At 44.2% G+C, this 24344-nt stretch overlaps 2 protein-coding genes across 8 annotated transcripts in view; one reads left to right on the top strand and one right to left on the bottom strand.

Moving 5' to 3' along the window:
- Ap4s1 (adaptor related protein complex 4 subunit sigma 1) overlaps window positions 1-20174 on the bottom strand; it is a 67409-nt gene extending 47235 nt beyond the window's left edge. Inside the window, exon 1 of one of the 3 annotated variants that reach the window (XM_045154191.1) lies at window positions 20006-20174. The gene's annotated coding sequence lies outside the window, so the exon portion shown is untranslated. Of the gene's footprint in view, window positions 1-19569; window positions 19661-20005 lie in introns of those variants that run through there. The other 2 variants (XM_045154189.1, XM_045154190.1) reach the window with 2 other exon arrangements.
- Window positions 18925-24344, top strand: part of Strn3 (striatin 3) — a 98203-nt gene continuing 92783 nt past the window's right edge. For 3 of the 5 annotated variants that reach the window (XM_045154186.1, XM_045154187.1, XM_045154184.1), the window contains exon 1: window positions 18926-19474. In XM_045154186.1, coding sequence (XP_045010121.1) covers window positions 19193-19474 — 282 coding nt within the window. In that variant the 5' untranslated portion in view covers window positions 18926-19192. Of the gene's footprint in view, window positions 19475-24344 lie in introns of all 5 variants that reach the window. The other 2 variants (XM_045154185.1, XM_045154188.1) reach the window with 2 other exon arrangements.

The following is a 24344-nucleotide window of genomic DNA, read 5'->3' as shown; positions in this document are numbered from 1 at the left end:
TTAATAGCCGGGTATGGTGGCGCATGCCTTTAATCCCAGCACTTGGGAGGCAGAGGTAGGAGCACTGCCGTGAGTTCAAGACCACCCTGAGACTACATAGTGGATTCCAGGTCAGCCTGGACTGGAGTGAGACCCTACCTTGAAAAAAAAATTTAATTGTCAGACATGGTGTTGCATGCCTTTAATACCAGGGAGATAGAGGTAGGAGGACTGCTGTGAGTTCAAGGCCACCCTGATAATACATAGTGAATTTCAGGTCAGCCTGGGCCAAAGTGAGACCCTACCTCAAAAAACCTTTATTTGAAGAGCAAAGGAAAAGAAAGGGAGAGAACATGAGAATGGATGCACCAGGGCCTAAAAGCCTGTCTAAAAGCTTTCTATGTACATCACAAATGTAACCTTATACACATGTGTACACACACACACACACACACAAAGTTGAGATAATGAGATAATATTTAATAAAAACATTTCCTCCTTGGGGGCTGGGGAGATGGCTCAGTTGGTAAAATGCTTGCATTCCAAGTATGTAGACCTGAGTTTGATCTTCAGAACCCATGTTAACAGCTACTAAAAGCTAAGCATGGTGGTGCACTATTGTAATTCCAGTGTGAGGGGGCAGACAGGTGGATCCCTGAGGTTTACTGGCCAGCCAATCTAGTTTATTTAGTGAGTTCCAGGCCAGTGAAGAAACCTAGTCTTAAAAAAGGTAAGTGGGGGCTGGAGGCCCTGGTGCGCCCATTCTCTCTCTCTCCCTCTTCCACTCTCATAAATAAATAAATAAATAAATGTTAAAAAAAAAAAAAAAGTGGTAAATGGAGCCAGGTGTGGTGTGCACGCATTCATTCCAGCCCTTGGAAGGCAGAAGTAGGAGGATCTCAGTGACTTCCAGGCCAGCTGGAGACTACATAGTGAATTCCAGGTCAGCCTGGGCTAGAGTGAGACCCTACCTCGAAAAACCAAATTAAAAAAGGTAAATGGATGCTGGGTGTGGTGGCGCACCCTTTAATCCCAGCACTCGGGAGGTAGAGGTAGTAGGATTGCCATGAGTTTGAGGACACCCTGAGACTCCATAGTGAATTCCAGGTCAACCTGGGCTAGAGTGAGACCCTACCTCGAAAAACAAAACAAAACGAAAATAATGAAGTGTTTTGCTCAGGGTCATGGAGTTAATAAGCAGTAGAATCATTCAAGTTCTAGTTCATGCTTACACTATAACCTGTTAATGACTATTTGATTACATGTTGATGTCCCCTATCAAGACTGTAATTAAGACTCATTTTTTCTTTGAGACATGGTCTCATGTAGTTCAAGCTGGCCTTGAGCTTATGTAGCTGAGGATGACCTTAAAGATCTAATTTTCCTGCTCTACGTCCTATGTACTGGGATTACAGGTTTATGCAGTGCTGGGGATTGAACCTAGTGTTTTGTGCATGTTACATGTGGTAGTTTGAATGTGAATATATGTTCCCCATTGTCCCAGAGATTTTTTTTTCTTTTTTGGTTTTTCCAAGGTAGACTGGACTACAAGATCTGTCCCCAGTGATACTTCCTCCAGCTGGCTGATAGAGACTTAAATAGGAAGTTTTTATTTTAATCAAAGATCCCTGGGAGCTGGGTGTGGTTGCCCATGCCTTTAATCCCAGCACTTGGGAGGCAGACCTAGGAGGATTTCTGTGAGTTTGAGGCCAGCTTCAGTCTACAAAGTGAATTTCAAATCAGCCTAGGCTAGAGTGAGACCCTACTTCAAAAAAGGGAAAAAAAAAGTTTTATTTATTTATTTGAGAGAGAAAGAAGGAGGGAGGGAAAGAATGGGCATGGCAGGGCCTCTAGCCACTGCAAATGAACTCCAGATGCATACATCACCTTGTGCATCTGGCTTATGTGGGCACTGGGGAATTGAACCTGGGTCTTTAGGCTTCCCAGGCAAGTTCCTTAACTGCTAAGCCATCTCTCCAGCCCTTATGCGGGTTTAAAAAATATTTTTATTTTTATTTATTTATTTGAGAGAGAGAAAGAGATACAGAAATAGGCAGGTAAAGAGAGACAGAGAGAATGGGCGTGCCAGGGCCTCTAGCCACTGCAAACAAACTTCAGATGCATGCGCCCCCTTGTACATCTGGCTTATGTGGGTCCTGGGGAATTGAACCTGGATCCTTTGGCTTTGCAGGCAAGTGCCTTAACTGCTAAGCCATCTCTCCAGCCATGTGTATGTGTGTATGTATGTGTATGTGTATATATGTGTGTGTGTGTGTGTGTGTATTTGAGAGAGAGAGAAAGATACAGAAATAGGCAGGTGGAGAGAGAGTGGGTTTTGAGGATACAAATTCAGGTCATCAGGCTTGTATAGCAAGTGCTTTAATCCAGAGTCATCTCCCTAGGCCTCTATAGACTTTTCCTATTTTTGGTTTTTTGGTTTTTTTTTAATTTTTTTATTTTTTGAGGTAGGGTCTCACTGTAGCCCAGGCTGACCTGGAATTCACTATGTAGTCTCAGGGTGGCCTCGAACTCACGGCGATCCTCCTACCTTTGCCTCCTAAGTGCTGGGATTAAAGGCGTGCTCCTCCATGCCTGGCGACTTTTCCTATTTTTTTAAAAAACAGGAGCTTATAGAGTGGTGGCAAAGAATAAATGAGGTAAATGATGTAATTCTTGTAAAAACATTTAGCATGCTGACTTTTTTCTTTCTTCTGTTATTTGTTTTTTGATATATGGTCTCACTACAAAGCTGGAAAAGGCCTCAAACTCTATGTCCTTCTGTCCTCAACTTCTAGTTGGGTTAATAGGCCTGCACCACCAGGTCTAGCCATGCTGTCTTCTTACATTTCCTCTCTTTAGGTGCACTGAACTTTTAAAAAGTTCTTATAAGAGTGAAAGGAAACAGATGCATACATGTTTAGTTGACTTTAAAAATTATAACTTTCTGCATAAATTTCTAAAATGTTTCATAATTTCTAGTGGAATGCAACAACAAAAAAATCAGAAAAATTATTTTACCTGTTTTTGTTTATTTGTTTTTAGGCTGACCTAAAATTCACTATAGTCTCAGGGTGGTCTCGAACTCACAGTGATCCTCCTACCTCTGCCTCCTGAGTGCTGGGATTAAAGGTGTGCACACCATGCCTGACTCTTACCTTATTTTTTTTTTTTTTTTGAGGTAGGGTCTCAGTCTAGCCTGGACTGACCTGGAACTCACTCTGTAGTCCCAGGCTGGCCTCAAATTCATGGCAATTCTCTTATGTTTGCCTCCTGAGTGCTGTGTTAAATGTCCAGCTTGATTCTACTTTATTTTTAAATTTATTTTTATTTCTTTATTTGAGAGAGAGACAGAGACAGAGAGAGAGAGAGAGAGAGAGAGAGAGAGAGAGAGGGAGGGAGGGAGAGAGAGAATGGGTACATCAGTGCCTCCAGCCACTGCAAATGAATTCCAGGTACATGTGCCACGTGGCCTACATGGGTACTGGGGAATTGAACCTGGGTCCTTAGGCTTTGCAGCCAACTGCCTTAACTGTTAAGTCATTTCTCCAGCCCTCATTCTACCTTTTAACTCATGTACTTCACCCTTGAGAATTTATCTTAAGGTATAACTAAAAATGTTTATAAGATAGTACAACACGGAAGAAGCCCATATAATATAAACTATGCTATATCAAGTCAACACAAACTTGATGTCTTTTATCATTAAAAGTAAACATACAAGGGGTGGGGAGATGGCTTAGTAGTTAAAGGCACTTGCTTGCAAATCCAGGTCAGCCTGAGCTAGAGTGAGACCCTACCTCAAAAAACCAAAAAAAAAAAAAAAAAAAAAAAAAAAAGTAAATATACAAGCTAGGTGTGGTGCCACATGACTGTAGTCCTAACATTGGGGAGCTGAGCAGGAGTATTGCTGTGAGTTCAAGAGTAGTCAGGGCAACACAGTGAGACCATGTCAGTAAAAAAACAGGCAAAGAAAAATAAGTACAAAATAGAGCCGGGTATGGTGGTGCATGCATTTAACCCCAGCATTAGGGAGGCAGAGGTAGGAGGATCACCATGAGTTCACCCTGAGACTACATAGTGAATTCCAGATCAGCCTGAGCTAGAATGAGATCCTACCTTGAAAAACTAAAAAAAAAAAAAAAAAAAAAAGGACAAAATAGAAAAATGATAAAATAAAGATTATGCAGGCTATGGACAAGAATGGGAAAACTTTAAATTTATATTCTATAGTCATGTGGATTACAGTGATATAAAAGGACTATCTAAATAGATATAAAGATTAAAAATAGATCCAACATTTGAATCTTGAAAACATTCTGCTAAGTGAAAGACAGCTAGTCACAAAAGATGATATTGTAAAACCCCATTTACATGAAATATCCAGAGTAGGCATATCTAAAGAGATAGAAAGAGTCACAGGGCTCGGGAGATGGCTCAGCGGTCAAAGGTCCTTGTTTACAAAGCCTGTCTGCATGGGTTCAGTTACCCAGAACCCACAGACAGCCAGATGCACACAGTATGGTGCAAGGGGCCCTGGTGCTCTCACTCGCTCTCTCTCTGAAATAAATAAAACACTTTTTTTTTGTTTTTTTTTTTAATATTTTTTGTTCATTTTTTATTTATTTGAGAGCGACAGACACAGAGAGAAAGACAGATAGAGGGAGAGAGAGAGAATGGGCGCGCCAGGGCTTCCAGCCACTGCAAACGAACTCCAGACGCATGCGCCCCCTTGTGCATCTGGCGAACGTGGGACCTGGGGAACCGAGCCTCGAACCGGGGTCCTTAGGCTTCATAGGCAAGCGCTTAACCGCTAAGCCATCTCTCCAGCCCTGGTTTGTTTTTGAGGTAGGGTTTCACTCTAGTCCAGGCTGACCCGGAATTCATTATGTAGTCTCAGGCTGGCCTTGAATTCACAATGATTCTCCTACCTCTGCCTCCTAAGGGCTAGGATTAAAGGCATGCACCACCATGTCGGGCTCCAAAATACATTTTTTTTTAAAGCAAATTCAGGGTATTTGGGGAGTAGGGATTTAGAAGATGTCTTAGAGTACAGGCATTGTAGAGATAGTAGCATAAATATGTGGCCATAGGGAAACCATCCAATTGTATAATATGTAAGTTTTATTTCTTCTTTTAATTTTTTAAAATTTTGAACCTGGGCTGTTGGGGCTTGCCAGCAAGCAAACTGTTGGGCCATCTCTCCAGCCCAGTAGCAGCTCAGAATTTTTAAAATTAATTAACTAATTTATTTATTAGAGAGAGAGAGAGAGAGGAAGAGAATGGGCACACTAGGGTCTCCAGCCACTGCAAACAAATTCCAGATGCATGTGCCACCTTATGCATCTGGCTTATGTGAGTCCAGGGCAATGTGAGTCCTTTGGCTTTGCAGGTAAATGCCTTAACCGCCTTAAATGCCAGCCCGCAGCTCAGAGTTTTTATTTTATTTTTAGTTTTTTTTGGGGGGGAGTGCCTTAACCACTAAACCATATCTTACAGCCCCTGAATTTTCTTTTCATTTTCCTTCCTTCCTTCCTTCCTTCCTTCCCTCCTTCCTTCCTCCCTCCCTTCCTTCCTGCCTTCCTTCTTTCTTTCCTTCCTTCCTCCCTTCTTCCCGTCCACCCTCCCTCCCTCCCTCCCTCCCTTTCTTTCTTTCTTTTTTTTTTTTTTTTTTGAGGTAGGGTCTCGCTCTAGCCCAGGCTGACCTATGTAGTCTCAGGGTGGCCTCAAATTCATGGCGATCCTCCTACCTTTGCCTCTCAAGTGTTGGATTAAAGGCATGCACCACCATACCCAGCTTGCTAAATTTTATTTCAGCAACGCTATTAAAAGGAGATATAGACAGGCAGACTAGATAATTTGCAAGAACTCCCAATGTCCAAAGTCAGAACAATTTGAGAAAGCTAGTATTATATGAGATAATAACATAAAATAAAATTTAAAATAAATATACATGACTTCATGCTGATATAAATGCCTGGTAGAAGAAATCAACAGATGAGAATACTCAATTACTGAAGGAAAACAGATGATGCTTATTAGGTGCCAGGTGCTATTTGAAACACTTGACCTACATTCTTTCAATTCTTACAATAACTATGAGCTAGAGACATTTTTCTCCAATTTACAGATATGATGTGGAAACACACTTGTCAAAGGTCACTCACAAAACTGTGGAGGAAGGATACAATCCGAGTCAGTCTGGCTTCAGTATCTGTGTTCTCTCCAAAACTCATGTATGGGTTTTCCTCAAAACTAGTCATTCAGCAGGGCATGGTGACATGCCTGTAACCCTAGCACTTGGGGACAAAGACAGAAGGGTCAGGACTGCAAAGTCAGATGGGCATTGGTGACATAATGGTAAGTACAGCTGCTTTCCAAAGCCAGTCTCAACTACCTAGTGAGTTTGAAGACAGTTCGGCCTGTCAGTGATGAGTATAAAAGACCATAGATTTCACACTCCATTCACAAGTGTAGATCTATTTTGGGGACTGGGGAATATAGCTGAGTGATAGCATGCTTATGTAATATGTATGTACAAGACCCGATGTTCCATCAGCAGGATCATAAAAACAAAAACAATAAAAATAAAGCAGAAAGAACAAATTTCTAGCTTTGGCCAGTGGGACTCTACACATATGCTTTTGTTGGCTAATGTGCATGCTCTGAAAGTTCTCAGTTCAACCTACAGCCTATCATAAAAGGCATAATTCTTTTTAAAAAAATTTAAATAATATTTTGTTTATTTATTTGAGAAAGAGAGAAGGGGGGTGTCATGGCCTCTTGCTACTTTAAACAAACTCGAGATGCATGTGCTTCTTTGTGTGTTTGACTTTACCTGGGAACGGGGTAATGGAACCTGGCCCAGAAGGCTTTGCAAGCAAGTACCTTTTACTGTGGAGCCATCTGCCCAGCCCATAAAAGGCTTAGTTAATTCTAGCAGACTATTCACTTTTCATGCATATCAACATGGAACTCAAATACTCAAGAAGTAAATTAAAATTTAGGATAGTAAAGTTTAAACATTCCCTGTACAACATTTAGAATTAGAGCCAGGAATTGTGACATATACTGTAATCCTAACCCTTGGAAGGTAGAGAAAGGAGGATCAAGGCCACCCAGGGCTACATAAAGAGTTGGAAACCGCCAGGCATGGTGGCGCACACCTTTAATCCCAGCACTCGGGAGGCAGAGGTAGGAGGACTGCCATGAATTCAAGGCCACCCTGAGACTCCATAGTGAATTCCAGGTCAGCCTAGACTAGAGTGAGACCCTACCTCAGGAAAAAAAAAAGTTGGAAACCAAGGCTATCTTTGGAAACTGTGTATCCAAAAACAAAACCAACAGTTGTGATTAGGTATATTTCCAAAATCTTTTTTTTTTTTTTTTCTTTTTCAAGACAGGGTCTCTCTGTGTAGCCCAAGCTGGCCTGGAATTCACCCTGTAGTCTCAGAGTGGCCTCAAACTCACAGCGATCCTCCTACCTCTGCCTCCCGAGTGCTGGGATTAAAGGCACGTTTCACAATGCCCAGCTAAATTTAAAAAAATTATTTATTTATTTATTTGAGAGAGAAAGAGGGAGAGAGAGAGAATGGGTGTGCCTGGGCCTCCAGCCACTGCAAACGAACTCCAGATGCATGCGCTACCTTGTGCATCTAGCTTACATGCGTCCTGGAAAATCGAACCTGGATCCTTAGGCTTTGCAGGCAAGTGTCTTAACCGCTAAGCCATCTCTCCTGCCCCCCAAATTCTTTTTTTCTTTTCTTTCAAGGTAGGGTCTCACTCTGGCCCAGACTGACTTGGAATTAACTATGTAGTCTCAGGGCAGCCTTGAACTCATGGCGATCCTACCTCTGCCTCCCGAGTGCTGGGATTAAAGACGTGTGCTATCACGCCTGGCCCCCAAAATTCTCTTTATAAATTATTTATTTATTTATTTATTTATTTCAGAGAGAGAAAGAGAATGGACATACCAGGGCTTTAGCTACTGCAAACAAACTCCAGAACCATGCACCACCTTGTACATCTGGTTCATATGGGCACTGGCGAATTAAACCCAGGTCCTAAGGCTTTGCAGGCAAGCCCCTTAACCACTGAACTATTTCTCAAGTCTCCAGATTCTCTTTTCAATATATATGCTGCTGAAGCGAGCACTAAAATTCTCTCTTTCTTTTTTCTTTTTTTTTTTTTTTTTTTGTTTTTTTTGAGGTAGGGTCTCACTATAGTCCAGGCTGACCTGGAATTCACTGTGTAGTCTCAGGGTGGCCTCGAACTCATGATGATCCTCCTACCTCTGCCTCTTGAGTGCTGGGATTAAAAGTGTGTGCCACCATGCCTGGCTTAAAATTCTCTTTTTAAAAATATTTTTATTCTGGGGCTAAAGGGATGGCTTAGCAGCTAAGGCATTTGCCTGCAAAGCTGAAGAACCCAGGTTCAATTCCCCAGGACCCATGTAAACCAGATTCACAAGGTAGTGTATGCATTTGGAATTCATTTGCACTGGCTGAAGGCCCTGGTGTGCCCATTCTCTCTCTATCTGCCTCTTTCTCTCTCTCTAAAATAAAAATAAAAAATAATATTTTTTATTTTCAAGCAGAGAGAGAGAGAGAGAGAGAGAGAGAATGGGTACACCAGGGCCTCTAGCCACTACAAACAAACCCAAAATGTATGCATCACTTTGAGCATCTGGCTTTACATGGGTACTGGGGAACTGAACCTAGATGATCAGGCTTTGCAGAAAACACCTTAATGCTGAGCCATCTCTTTAGCCCTGATATTTCCAAAATTCTTAAGTGTGATTTTCTCTGCTAAGATGTTCCCTTGCACTTCTGAAGCCAGGTAAATGTTGACTATGAAGCTTTAGACATGAATCTGAGTGCTATGTCCTCTTGCTCAGCTCAGATGTCTGGGTACAACACAGCCTTATGTGTGGCCTACTTGGCTGCCCTCTGCGCAGAAGTACTTATTGCTATTTTCAATTTCACAATAAAGTATTGTAGCAAGTTATGTTCCTGCTGAAAATGTAAATAGGAAATTAAAGTTGTCAGACAATAGTCTGCTCAACTGTTACCCAGAAGATATTTATACCTCTCTCTCATAATAGTTGAATAGCAAAAATATCAAAATTACTTAATAGGTGTCAAATAAAAATGTTTCAATAGCAGGGCTATAACATACAACTTTAAAAGTACAAAGATAAGCCGGCATGGTGGTGCATGCCTTTAATCCCAGCACTTGGGAGGCAGAGGTAGGAAGATCTCTGAGTTCGAAGCCACCCTGAGATTACATAGTGAGTTCCAGGTCAGCCTGGGCTATAGCAAGACCTTACTTTGAAAAACAATATACATATATATATATATATATATATATATATATATATATATATATATATATATATATACACACACACACACACATATATAAAACCAGGCATGGTGGTGCACGCCTTTAATCCCAGCACTTGGGAGACAGAGGTAAGAGGACTGCTGTGAGTTAAAGGCCAGCCTGGGACTACAAAGTGAGTGCCAGGTCTGCCTGGGCTAGAGTGAGACCCTACCTCAAAAAAAAAAAAAAAAAAAAAAAAAAGCCAGGCATGGTGGCACATGCCTTTAATTGCAGCACTTGGGAGGCAGAGGTAGGAGGATTGCTGTGAGTTCAAGGCCAACCTGAGGCTCCACAGTGAATTCCAGGGCAGCCTGAGCTATATTTGGGTGGGGGTTGGAGAGAGCACTAGCATGAGCCAGCACCTATGAGTAAGCAGGTACAGACACGTGGATATTCTTAGAATAGTATGTGTCAGGGCTGGAGAAATGGCTTAGCAGTTAAGGCATTTGCCTGCAAAGCCAAAGGACTTCAGTTCGATTCCCCAGGACACATGTAAGCCAGATGCACAAGGGGGTGCACATGTCTGGAGTTTGCAGTGGCATGCCCATTCTCTTTCTCCCTCTCTCTTTATCTCTCTCAAAAAATAATAAATAAAAATAAAGTTTAAAAAAAACTTAAAAAAAAAGAAAAGTATGTGCCAGTGTAATTGTGTGACATCTGAGATTTACTTAAACAAACTCCTTACATAGAAAAAAAAATCTTCATAACTTTTGACAAAATTTCGCTATTTTTTTTTTCTGGTTTTGCATCACTGAAATTTTGTTCCAAATAAAAAATATAGTAGGAGGCTGGAGAGATGGCTTAGTGGTTAAGTCACTTATCTGAAAAGCCTAAGGACCTGGGTTCAATCCCAGTACCCACGTGAAGCCAGATGCACAAGGTGGTGCATGCATCTGGAGTTCATTTGTGGGGGCTAGAAGCCCTGGCCTACCCATTCTCTCTCTGTCTGCCTCTTTCTCTCTCTCAAATAAATAAAAAATAAAAACAAAATATCAAAAATAAAACTGGGTGTTGTGGCACATGCCTTTCATCCCAGCACTTGGGAGGCAGAGGTAGGAGGATTACAGTGAGTTCCAGGCCACACTGAGACTACATAGTGAATTCCAGGTCAGCCTGAACTAGAATGAGACCCCACCACAACAAACAATACAACAACATCTTCCAAAAAGAACACTGTCTCTGGCATCTGTTTCCCAGGACAGAGGACAGAGGACAGATGTCCATGTTTGGTGTCATCTTTTTATTTATTTTTTTAAAGTTTATTTATTTGAGAGGGACAGACAGAGAAACAGGGAGAAAGAGAGAGAGAGAGAGAATGGGCGTGCCAGGGCTTCTAGTCACTGCAAACGAACTCCAGACGTGTGTGCCCCCTTGTGCATCTGGCTAACATGGATCCTGGGGAATTGAGCCTTGAACTGGGATCCTTAGGCTTCACAGGCAAGTGCTTAACCGCTAAGCCATCTCTTCAGCCCATGGTGTCATCTTTTTAAAGAAACATTTTATTTATTCTATTTGCAAGCAGAGACAGAGAGACAGACACACACAGAGAATGGGCATGTCAGGGCCTCTAGCCACTGAGAATGAACTCCAGACACATGCACCACTTTGTACATCCACTTTTACATGGGCACTGGAGAATCAAACCCAAGCTGTTTGGCTTTGCAGGCAAGTGCTTTACCTGCTGAGCCATCTCTCCAGCCATGGCATCATTTTATTTATTTATTTATTTATTTTGGTTTTTCGAGGTAGGGTCTCACTGTAGCCCAGGCTGATCTGGAATTCACTATGGAGTCTCAGGGTGGCCTTGAACTCACGGCAATCCTCCTATCTCTGCCTCTGCAGGGATTAAAGGTGTGAGCCACCACGCCCGGCTTTGGCATCATATTTTTGAACATCCTCCCCTGCCACTCCAATGGGAGACAGACCACATTTCCAAGTTTGTTCAACTATCATATTACCTTGGAAAGTTGGGGCAGAATCTCATTCAGTTACATTTTCCAGTGTTTACAGACCTAGATGTTCACTCTTTAGCCAATGTTCAGGACGGATGAGGTTCCAGGTAATCTATTTATTTTCTTCAGTTTTGAGATTTCTGTAAGTTAGCTATTAGGTAGTATTATCACAACCTACTTTTATATGACATCTTATCAGGGGGAAATGGCAGAATGAACTGGATTAGAATTTTATATTGTATTCCGAGTTTCATAAAGGTTTTTGTGTCTAATTTTTCTATATCCGTGCAGGTCTTTTTCTTGCAAACAACATATTATTTGAACAATTCAAATGCCCTGTGTGTATTTCTATAATATTATTAGCCACAGACACTTGCTGTCATGAGTAGATATCTGATCTCATTTGGCACCTCACACCTTGGTACAGGTCAGGGCCACTCTTCTTTTGTCTTGCTTCTGCACTTACCAGTGTACTCCTTTGGTTTGAACTCAACCTCTGCTCTTACCAAAGCTCCCACTTGCTCTCTTACTTTATAAGTGCAAAATCCTTGTCATTTTCCTGAGTGCTAAGTCACCTTGTGTGGTGGTTTGATTCAGGTGTCCCCCATAAACTTAGGTGTTCTGGAAGCTAGATGGTCTGGGTGGTTCCCCAGCTGATAGCAATTGGGAATTAAAGCCTCCTGAAGGTGGTGTATTGTTAGAGGTGGGCTTATGGGTGTTATGGCCTGTTTGGTACACTCTCCTGTAAGTCTACCATATGTGGGCCAGGGGGTGATGTCCACCTTCTGCTCATGCCATCGTTTTCCCCTGCCATCATGGAGCTTCCTCCTCAAGCCTGTAAGACAAAATAAGCCTATTTTTTCCCACAAGCTGCTCTTGGTTGGATGATTTCTACCAGCAATGCAAACCTGACTCCAACAGTAATGTTGGTACTGAGTAGTAGTGTCATTTGCTGCTAGATACCTGACTGTGAGGCTTTGGCCTTTTGGAGCTGATTTTCAAGAGGAATGTGGAAGGATTTGAAACCTTTACCTAAAGACACCTTGCAGTGCTATAAATACAGCTTGATGGACTATTCTGGTTAGAGTTGAAAGACCTGAATGCAATAAGAACTATGGGACTGTGAGGTTTGGCTTATGAGGGTGAGAAAGAGCTTTGCTTGGACTGGGCAAGATGCAGTTTGTGTGAGAGGCTTGCTGTTATGCCCATGTCCTGATAAGTTGTGCAGGGATACAGTATGCAAAACAGACTGTTATGAGTAGAGGGCTATGGCACAGAGAGAAAAAAAAAAATGAAATCTTTGGGTGAACTGCTGCCCATTCAGCTGCAATTGAGAGATTACAACCTTTGAGATTGGGCCAGATGATCTGCACTGGGGCAACAGGAAGAATGTAGACTCTTTTGAAGGGGCCTGAGTGCTCAAGGAGTGTCCTGTTCTTCAAAGTCTGCTTTATTTCCCCCTGGATTAACAAATTGGCACCCTACCTGGTATTTTGGAGTATGAGAAATGCAGGAAAGAGAGGGTCATTGAGTTTACAAAACAATCTTGTGTTTAGGAAACAGCCATGGGCAGTGTGAAGCAGGTTTGCTGCATGCCTGCATAGAGACCCAATGAAACCATGAGGATAAACCGTGGATTGCAGTAGAGACTGGAGATCCAGTGGAGATGCCAGGACCATGAGGTAGCTGCTAAGGAAAGCTTCTGGCCCTGATGAAGTTTTCCAGTACTGTGAATAGCCTAGTTGGAGAGGCAGAACTGGAACTCCAGAGACTTGCTAATTAGACTTATTGGACTTGGAGACTTGACTAGAGTTGTTGGACTTGGAGCTATTGAGTTTGACATCTGCCCTATTTAAATCTTGTATTGACTGAATATTTCTTTGCTATGCCCAATGCCATCTTTGCCAGTGTGAGTGTTTGTTCTGTGTCATTATGGTGTTTGGGGGGATTGTTTGGTATTATGGCTCAGTTAAAAGACCTTGGATTATGGGGGTGTCTGAACAACACTAGGATTGATAAAAAATGTGGGGACTTTTAAAGTTGGATGAATGTATTGCATTTTACATCATGTATGGTTATGTTCACTGGGGCAATGGATGGAATGTGGTGGTTTGATTCAGGTGTCCCCCATAAACTTAGATGTTCTGGATGTTCCCAAGCTGAGGGTAAATGGAAACCAAAGCCTCCTAGAGGTGGTGTATTGTTGGAGGTGGGTTTATGGGTATTATAGCCAGTTTTCCCATGCCAATGTTTGGCACACTCTCCTATTGCTATGGTCCACCTTATGTGGGCCAGAGGGTGATGTCCACACTCTGCTCATGCCATCATTTGCCCCTGCCATAATGGAACTTCCACCTTGAGCCTGTAAGCCAAACTAAACCTCTGTTTTCCCACAAGCTTCCCTTGGTTGGGTGATTTCTACCAGCAATGCGAACCTGACTGCAACACCTTGAAATTACCTAAAAATAATTTCAAACATGATTCAGGAACCAGAGATAGTAGTACTGAGCCGGCTCACAGGACAGTAAGAGGCAAAATAGTGAAGGAAAACCTTACTTCTTTGTTTCAAAACACATATGCACACTGAAAGGCAGGGTGGGAACCACTTCTTATTCTACTACAGGCATAGTGAAATCATCAGACTGTATCACCTTTTCTTTTCCACAGCCATGAAGATGACTACCTGTCACAACATTTACAGATGATGCAAAAACAATGACTGAACTATTCTTCATGATTCCATTTGATCTCTTTGGCAAAAAGATGGCAGGTACAGGGCAAGATATAAAATTGTATGTTTAGGTAAATAATTCTCAAAGGCAGAATCAAAACTCTTCACATATCAAATCTTGGAAGAAGGCATCTGAGTAAGATCTGAGGCTACTCATATACCTTTGCTGACACAGTATATATAAGTGAAATATGACACATTGGTCTGATCAAAACTAGTGTAAGTAGGGCTGAGAAGATGACTCAGCAGTTGAAGGTGATTGTTTGCAAGCCTGTTGACCTGAATTTGATTCCCTAACACCCATGTAATGTTAGACAAAGTGGTACATACATTTGTGATTTCAACACGTCTCTGGTAATGTGAAGTGAAGCCAAGAGAATCTGGAAAATCATAAGCAGCAGTGGCAAAAGAGACCCTGTCTCAAAAAGACAGTGGCAAAAGAGGAGAACACTCAGGTTGCTCTGACCTTCACATGTGGGCACACCTGCCCATCGCCCCCCCCCCAAGAATAAAAAGAATAGAATGAGTACACAGGTTCAAAGATCTGTTGTAGAAAGGAAAATAAGAACCCTAAAGTTATAAGCTTCTTTTATATACATATGTATGGCATTCTTATTGTCTGTTTGTCTTTGGAAACAGCCTCACTGTGGCACCCAGACTAGCCATGTAGCTCAGAATGATCTCAAACTCCCATCAATTCTGCCCAGCTTCCTCTGTTCTGGGATTATAGGTGTGAGCTACCACACCTGGCTTTCTTGAAGATCATGCACTGGATGTGGTGGTAATCCAGAGGCAGGATGATCACAGGTTTGAGGTTAGCCTAGGGTACAGAGTGAGACCCTATCGCACCTCTGCCAAAAGAAGGTCACCGTGAGTCCGAGAGAATCTGTGTGCAGGACGAGCCTGAACTGCTGAAAGGACTGAACAAACAGAAGTGTCACAGGTGACTGAGGAAAGGAAATGACTCAGCTACAGACTAGGGAGGGAATTCCACTTAGATGAGTTGAATAATGTGACTTTTTCCAATGGAAGACATAATTCTAGACATTCACTGAAGTGATCTCAGAAGTCATAGACACAAAGCACAGTGCAAATAGTGTACAAAATATTATTCCAACAAAGAAAAATTAAACGTTTATACTCTTAATGCTCAGGGTAGCCAGGCATGGTGGCACATGCCTTTAACCCCAGCACTTGGGAGGCTGAGGTAGGTGGATCTCTGTGAGTCTGAGGTCACCTTGAGACTACATAGTGAATTCCAGGTCAGCCTGGGCTAGAGCAAGACCTTACCTTGAAATAAAAACACTAAGGGTAGGCGGGGCGTGGTGGTGCATGCCTTTAATCTCAGCATTTGGGAGGCAGAGGTAGGAGAATCGCCATGAGTTCGAGGCCACCCTAAGACAACATAGTTAATTCCAGGTCAGCTTGAGCTAAAGTGAAACCCTACCTCGAACCCCCCCCCCCAAAAAAAAGTGAAGGAAAAGGCATACACATTAGTGTTAGTTTGGTCTAAATTTATTTACCAAACATCTGAGGATCTATCCTGGCCTAGCACTTAGGGCAGGTACAAGTGCAAACAATAGAGGCATGGGTTTTGCCCCACTAGGAGGCAGTAACCCTACATATAAATAACTATGTTCTAGGAACAAAATGCCAAGGACATGTTATTGATATTTATAAAATCATGGCTAAAACGAATGTAACATATTCAACTGGAGTTCTTGAAACAGGGAATACAATTAAAAAGTTTTAAAAGTCTCTGATCACTGGAGAACTTCCAGCTGTAAGCTTTTCCCTCAGCCAGGAGGGGCTCAGTCTAGGCCCTAGCCCAGGCCTGGTTGTGGGGGGGAGAGGCTGGCCCTTACTCTCCACGTGGGAACTCCTCACATGGCAGGAGCTCCTTGAACATTCTTTTCTCTCTTCTTTCCAGGCCCTTCACATGGGATCTCTAGCCACGTGGGTGCCTTTCCTTGGCTCTGTACTTCTGTCAATAAATATAACAATTATATATATATGTATATATATGGGGGGGAGGGGGGGAGGGTCTCACTCTAGCTCAGGCTGACCTGGAATTCACTATGTAGTGTCAGGGTGGCCTTGAACTCACAGTGATGTTCCTACCTCTGTCTCCCAAGTGCTGGGATGACAGTTGAGTGCCAACATGCCCAACCTCCTTTATCATGCTAGCTCAAAGTTGAACTTTATTTTAAATTTGGAGATCACTGAAATATTTAAGCAGTGGATGAGAGCATGACAATGAAATCCACCTTTGAGGAAGACCAGGAAAGCAGCAGGCATAGTGGAGGGAAATGTAGAGAGAAGGACGAAGCTTTGACATCAATAGAGAGAAGAGATGAAGGAAGTTTCTGAGGAAGGACTGGATTATTGGTTAAGTGAAAGGTACTAGAATGCCTGCATGGCTTTAGGATCAGATACAGTGCTTTTCAGTAAGAAAGACAGTAGAAGAGAAGGAGCCTTTTCTCTCTTCCCCCTTTCTTCCCTTGCCAGGTTGGCTTCTGACTGGCTATGGAGTATCCCAAGTCTTGGGGTTACAGGTGAGCATCACTCCCTCTGGCTTATGTTGTGCTAGGGATCAAACCCAGGGCTTTGGGCATGCTGGGCAAGTACTTTATAAACTACAACACCCTTGGTGTTTTCCTTCTGAGGAAAAAAAGTCCCCCAGTGCTCCTTGAATTGAATGTAAATGTACAATTTCCTCTTTTTTCTTTTTTTAACCCCTAGGCAGGGTCTCACTAGTCCAGTCTGACCTGGGACTCACTCTGTAGCTCCAGAAGGGCCTAAAACTTCTACCTCCGCTTCTGAATCAATCTGGGACTAGAAGCGAACACCACCACTTTGGCTGCAAATGTTCCTTAGTGTGTGCACAAGAATGTTTAGGCTGCGTATAAAGCATTTTTTGAGCTTTTAAAAAAAATATTTTATTATTTTTATTTATTTAAGAGAAAGGGACAGAGAAAGAGGCAGAACGAGAGAGAATGGGTGCGCCAGGACTTTCTGCAGCTGCAAATCAACTCTGGGTGCATGCACCACACCTTGTGCATCTGATGTATATGGGGCCTGGGGAATGGAACCTGGGTTCTTTGGCTTTGCAGGTAAGTGCCTTATCTGCTAAGCCATCACTCCAGGCCTATTTTTGAGCTATTTAACATGTCTCCCTCTAAGGAACAGGACTGAATTACCAGGCCATATGCTGATCATTATTAGGTAAGTGAAGAAATAATACTTTAGCAGGGCATGGTGGCACACACCTTTAATCCCAGCACTCTGGAAGCAGGGGTAGGAGGATCACCATGAGTAAGAGGCCAGCCTGAGACTACATAGTGAATTTCAGGTCAGCCTGGGCTAGAGTGAGACCCTACCTCAGAAAAAAAAAAGAAAAAAGACACAGTACTTTAATAATATGGAAAAAATAGTTTTATAAAAAGATTAAAAACACTTTTTAATTTTTATTTATTTATTTGACAGAAAGGAGAGAGAATGGGTGCACCAGGGCCTCCAGCCACTGCAAATGGACTCCAGATGCATGCACCACCTTGTGCATCTGGCTAACATGGGCCCTAGGGAATCGAATCTGGGTCCTTTGGCTTTGCAGGCAAACACCTTAACTGTTAAGCCATCCCTAAACCTTTTTTTTTTTTTTGGTTCTTGCCTTCAGAGTGCTGGGATTAAAGGCATGCTGCTACCATGGCCGGCTCAACCTTGTATTTTATGTGTGCATTATTTCACACAAAAAATATTTAAAGCCAGGCATGGTGGCAGCATTTTTAATCCCAGAATTTGGGAGGCTGAGGTAGGAGGATTGCCATGAGTTCGAGGCCACCCTGAGACTACATAATGAACTTTCAGGTCACCCTGAGCTAGAATGAAACTGTACTTCGAAAAAAAAATAATGCAGAAAAAAAACCATTATTAGCTATTTCATTTACTGAGCAATTCTAAGTAGTATTCACAATGTTTTTGTCTCAAAATTTTCTACCATGAATAAAAATATGACCTTCTAAAGCATCAAATTGTTAGTCCGAACGTCTTTCAAATCTACCTTTTTCCTTCTACCCGCCATCATCAAGATCTAAAGGCCATCATTACGTTCTCTTCTGCTAATATAAATATGAAACAAACCGGGCGTAGCGGCACACACACGCCTTTAATCTCAGCACGATGGAGGCAGAGGTAGGATCATCGCCGTGAGTTCAAGACCACCCTGAGACTACAGAGTGAATTCCTGGTCAGCCTTAGCTAGAGTGAAACCCTACCTCGAGGAAAAAAAAAAAAAAAGAAAAGAAACACTCCAACTCCTCAAACCCAGCCTGTCTCCGCCTAAGAGTGGAGGGAGGGTGGAACAAGTCAGGGCAGGCTGCCGGAGCACAGAAGAGGGACCAAAGAACTGGCTCGCGAGTCTCAGCCTGTAAAAGAATCTGGGAGATTTATTAAAACGACCGTTCCCGAATCCTGGAGCCCGCCTAGAGCTGCAAAACCAGAGCGAGGGGCAGCTGAGGCGGCCCGCCCCGCAGGGCTGCCCCGCACACGCAGAGGGCACGAGAAACGTCAGGCATTCGGACCCGAGCAGGGTGGCCGCAGCAAACGTAGCTCCAAGGCGAGGCTCTCAGCTGAGGCCGCGGGGTGGAAGCCACTGGAAGCCAGGGGCCCACTCGCTCCGGAAAGCGAAGAGCCGCGGCCAGCACGCGTGGGCTGCCCGGGGGGCGGGACCGCGCCTGCCCCGCCCCGCCCGCCCACGTCCTCGGTGCGCCTGCGTAGGGCGAGGCCCGACTCTATTTGGTTATCGGGTGTGCGGCGGCCGCGGCGTTCTCTACCCGGCATGCCTCGCGGGAGCGGCGTCCCGACGTCGCTCCCCTTCCCAGGCCTGCCCCCTCCCGTCCCCTCCGCTCCCGCCGCGGCCCCCCTTCCCTAAAGTGAGTGAGTGAGACGGGCAGATGGAGGAGGGACTGTAATGGCGGCGGCCGGCGGCTCCGTGCTCTGACCCGCGGCAAGCACACGACAGCGACCCCCGTCCCCGTCCCTCTCCCGGCCGCGTCCGCCCCGTCGTCGGCGCGGGGCTGCCCTCTCCGGCCCTTCCCGCCCCCAGCTGTTGGCGTCTGGCCCTGCGCCCCGACCGGGGCCCCCACACACAATGGACGAGCTGGCCGGAGGCGGCGGCGGCGGCCCGGGGCTGGCGGCTCCTCCCCGGCAGCAGCAGGGACCCGGGGGGAGCCTGAGCCTCTCGCCTGGAGGGAACGGAGCGGCGGGCGGCGGGGGTCCTCCGGCCTCCGAGGGAGCGGGCCCCCCGCCAGGCCCGGAGCTGTCCCGGCCCCAGCAGTACACTATCCCGGGCATTCTGCACTACATCCAGCACGAGTGGGCTCGGTTCGAGATGGAGCGGGCGCACTGGGAGGTGGAGCGGGCCGAACTGCAGGTACCTGGCCGGGACGGGACGGGGCGGCCGGCGCGGCGGCGGGGACCGCGGGGTGGGGGTGGGGCCGGCGCGTCCGCAGGCCGCGGGGACCCTACCTGAGCGCCGAGCGCGACCGTCCCGGCGCCGCTCTCCCGGAGGTGCCCTCCCCCTGGCCCGCGGAGGCTCCGGCCTCGGCCCTCACTGGCGCGGCGACGCGCGCTTCCTCGGGGCAGCCATTTTGGCTTTAGTATGGCGTCTGCGGGGGCTCCGCCGGGGCCGGGCCGGGCCGGGCCGGGCGCCTCGGCCAGAGGCCGCCGCGGGGCAGCTGGGCTCCGAGTTTGCCCTTGGGCGTTCCCCCTGGAGCCCGGGAGCCCGAGCACGGGGACGCTGCTGGGTAAGCCCACCCTTCTCGGCTGGCTCCCTCCCCCGCCGCTGGGTACGCAGTTGCCCCCTGACAGCCCCGCAGCTCTGGACCGGGCACAATGGCCTGCGGCGGGCCTGCGAAGTTTATCTTCCCCACCGTCAGCTCTTCTTTTTCAAGTGTCTGCTTACCTGGGATGCTGCTGCTTTACTCCCTTGGACTCCCTTAAGTTCACAGTCGGTGATTCATCAACGCTTTGTAACGTCTCTTTGAGATTCTTCACCGGACCTCCCTCCACCCCTCCTTTACTCTTACAAAGCCACATCAGACTCTGCTGTCTTTATGAAATGACTGAGACGAGAATTTGTATTAGTTTGAAGTATAACGTAATTGTAGCATGATGCTAACTCAGGAAGCAAAGTTAAATGCCCTCAAGGACCCTTCCTAAAGCCCTGTCTCCTCCCTCTTAGTGTAAACCTTCGTTGGGCTGAATTACTGGCTTTTGGGGGGTAAGATGTTGCTGCTATATTGCTGCATCTCTTTGAAAGATTATTTACATTTTAGGATAGTTAAGTTTATTTTAAAATCGATTTCCAGGACAAATTTAGCTTGAGAAGAAAGCATGCATTTAAATACTGTTGCACCTGTTTTTCATACTGTTACATATTTAGGTTGTAAGCAGTATTCATTATACATATATGTATACGTGCGCACACACATACACACATATAGATACATACACACACATGCACACATACACATACATATACACCTTGGGTTAATTTAGGAAAATGTGTAAGGAAAGATTACACTAATGTTGAAAGTGTGTCCTCAAATAAATGTAAATCTCTTCAGCTAGGTTTTGAATCAGAAATTTGTTTTTGACTCCACCAAGTGGGTGAAACTAAATAAAATTACATTATACATGACACCTTTAGTTGGTTCAGTTGTGATTTTTTAATATACTTTTGGCTTAAAAATACAACTTTCAAAAAAAAACAGATCAAAATTGTCTGCTTTCTCTTAATTTGTGTATAGGCTGCTTTAAAATACTTGGGATTTGTAGCGTTCTGTTGACATACAAGTTTCTTGTGTACCATGATGTAAACTTAATTTTCATTATAATGAAGTCAAGGCGTTTACTTAAAAAAAATTGTGCTTGTTGGATAAAACCACCAGTTCCTGCTAGGGCTTTTGACCTTTGTACTGTTGGACATAAGTTTTGATTTTAATGCTTTTCAAGTCAGCATTTGCATCTGTCACATGGTTCATTAATGTAAATAGCTGAGAAAGATCTCGGGTCCAAAACAGTCAATCTTTACATTATTGAAATGTGTGTTGTCTTTCCTCTCTTGTTTTCCTTTCCATCCTTCCTGACTCTTTTTTTTTTTTTTCCGAGGTAGGGTCTCACTCTGGTCCAGGCTGACCTGGAATTAACTCTGTAGTCTCAGGGTGGCCTTGAACTCACGGCGATCCTCCTACCTCTGCCTCCCGAGTGCTGGGATGCGCCACCATGCCCGGCTTCTTCCTGACTCTTAACAGCAACAGGAAAGTCCTTTAAGGAAGGATTCCTTTTGCTTCTTTTTGTTGTTGTTGTTGTTCATTTTTTATTTATCTATTTGAGAGTGACAGAGAGAGAGAGAGAGAATGGGCGTGCCAGGACTTCCAGCCACTGCAAAGGAACTCCAGATGTGTGCGCCCCCTTGCGCGTCTGGCTGACGTGGGTCCTGGGGAATCGAGCCTTGATTAGGCTTCACAGGAAAGCACTTAACTGCTAAGCCATCTCTCCAGCCCATCTTTTGCTTCTTTTAACTAATCTGTTATAGGTAGTTCTGATACAGCTAATCTAAGTTTGTGTTACTCTTTTTAAACAAAGAAGTGTTGATACAGTGTTTCCAGTCTTGTCTTTTTTTTCCAGGCATTTTCATCATTATTATTATTTGTTCTTTTTCAAGGTAGGGTCTCACTCTAGCCCAGGCGGACCTAGAACTCTGTTGCTCCCGGCTGGTCTCAAACTAACAGTGATCCTCCTACCCCTCTGCCTCCCAAGTACTGGGACTAAAGATATGCACCAACCATGCCTGGCTTCATTATTGTTATTTTGGTATTTAAAGAGCCTTTTAGTGCATGACTATCCTTGGCGAATATCATGGTCACTATGCCTGACTTCTTTCTTTTTTTTTTTTGAGGTATGGTCTCTAACCCAGGCTGACATGGAATTCACTATGTAGTCTCAGGGTGGCCGCAAACTCATGGCAATCCTCCTACCTCTGCCTCCTGAGTGCTGCCATTAAAGGCATTGCCACCACGTCCGGCTTCATCTGGCAATTTTTTATTGATTCATGTCGAATGAAATGTTCATGATTGTGTTTTTGTGTAAATTATACATTTCTTTAAAATGTTAAAGTATTCGCCCCCCAAAAAAAGGCAGGTGTTGTGGCACATGCCTTTAAATTTCAGCATTGTGGAAGCAGAGGTAGGTGGTAGAAGGATCACTGTGAGTTCAAGGCCACCCTGAGACTACATAGTGAGTTCCAGGTGAGCCTGAGCTAGATAGAGCAAGAACCTACCTCGATAAAACAAGAAAAATAAATCAGAGTAATTAGTTAAGAGTTTCAGGTTTGTTTTGAGAGACAAGGTCTCAGTATATAGTTCTGGCTGCATGAAATTTATGTATGCCAGTCTGGTCTCAAACGCATGATCCTCCTGCTTAAACCTCCCAAGTGCTGGGATTGCAAGTGTGCGCTAGTGTGCCAGGTCTAGTGCCATTGGTCTTCAGTAAGATTACTTGAGAAGTGCATATTTAAAGTTTTGTATCTTGAAAGTATGTGTAAGGATGTATGTTGTGGTTTTAGGAAAATTAAGCTTTAAACTTATTTGTTGTTTTCCTTAAAATTCATTCCATTTTATGTACAGTCCTGGTGTTCTGATCACCTACACACTTTAAAAAAATTTGTTTTTTAATTTATTTGAGAGGGAGCGAGAAAGAAAGGATGTTCCCGGGCCTCCAGCCATTGTAAACAAACTCCAGATGCATGCACCCCATTGTGCATTTGGTGTATGTGGGTCTCGGAGAGTAACCAGGATCCTTTGGCTTTGCAGGCGAACACCTTAACTGCTAAGCCATCTCTCCAGCGCTGCTTTTTTCCTTTTTTAATAAATACTTTATTTGCAAGAGAGAGAATGAATGAATCGCTGTTCCAGGGCTTCCTGTGCTGCATATGTTCCAGGTGCGTGCTGCAGACTCCTGTGCAACTTTGTGTACCTGGTTTATGTTACTAGTGATTTGAACCAGGCCCTGTAGGCTTTGCAAGCAAGTGCATTTAATCATTGAGCCATCTCCCCACTTAGTTTTTTTGTTTGTTTGTTTTTGTTTTTGTTTTTCGAGGTAGTGTCTCACTGTGGCTCAGGCTGACCTGGAATTCACTATGTAGTCTCAGGGTGGCCTCGAACTCTCGGAGATCCTCCTACCTCTGCCTCCCGAGTGCTGGGATTAAAGGCGTGCGCCACCATGCCCGGCACCCACTTAGTTTTTGAGACAGTATATTTTTAAGTTGTTTAGGCAGGACCTGACCTGGGCTCATGTGATTTCCTGCTTCAAACTTCTCAGGTAGTTGGGACCTTTTCAGGTGTTGTGTGTGTTTCCTTTTGGGGAAGATGGGGGAGCAATGCCAGGGATCAACCAGGACCTTACAGGAGTGATAAGTATGCTATTTATGCATATTTTAAAGTGGTCATTATTGAAACTATTACAGTTGATAAATTTAAATGATTATATTATGCCTGGTAATGTAAAATTTTAGTATGGAATTGTATTTTTCCTAGCTTTGGGAAAAAATGACTGGAGTGGAAGTTTGCAGTATGATCTATTCTCTGTATGAAGAGTTTGGTTAAAGGAATGTCATCCTGTCTTAAAGCTCTTTATTATTATTATTATCATCATCATCATCATCATTATTGTTACTTTGGCTTTTTGAGGTAGGGTCTTACTCTAGCCCAGGCTGACCTGGAATCACTATGTAGTCTCAGGGTGGCCTCGAATTTAAGCAATCCTTCTACCTCTGCTTCCCAAGTGCTGGGATTAAAGGTATTCATCACCATGCCTGGCAAAGCTCTTTGCTGTAATGTTTCCTTGCCTTGCACGCAATTGGGAAAGCTGTAGGGAAGTGGCAGTTTAGTCTGAATTTGTTGTGGACTTTAAAGATACACAGGGGCTGGAGAGATGGCTTAGAGGTTAAGGTGCTTTGTCTGCAAAGCCTGGTTCATTTCCCCACAACCCACATTGCCAGATGGTCAAGGTGGCATTTGCATCTGGAGATTGTCTGTAGTGGCTGAAAGCCTTGGAGCACCCATTCTTTCCTCCTCTTACACACACAACACTCTCTCAAATGAAAGTAAAAAAAAGAAAAACAAAAACATAGGCCTCTGCTTTTCCCTTCAGATATCTATACTGATTTGGTCTAGGACTTGTTGGAGGAGGGGGGAAGCTCTTCAAGTAATTTACCCAAGGTCTTCCAGTTACAAAGTTTT

This window comes from Jaculus jaculus, chromosome 7 (genome assembly GCF_020740685.1).
Source record: "Jaculus jaculus isolate mJacJac1 chromosome 7, mJacJac1.mat.Y.cur, whole genome shotgun sequence".
Lineage (NCBI taxonomy): Eukaryota > Metazoa > Chordata > Mammalia > Rodentia > Dipodidae > Jaculus > Jaculus jaculus.
Note: the sequence above shows the minus strand (reverse complement) of the source record. Positions and strands in the feature narration are given on the sequence as shown.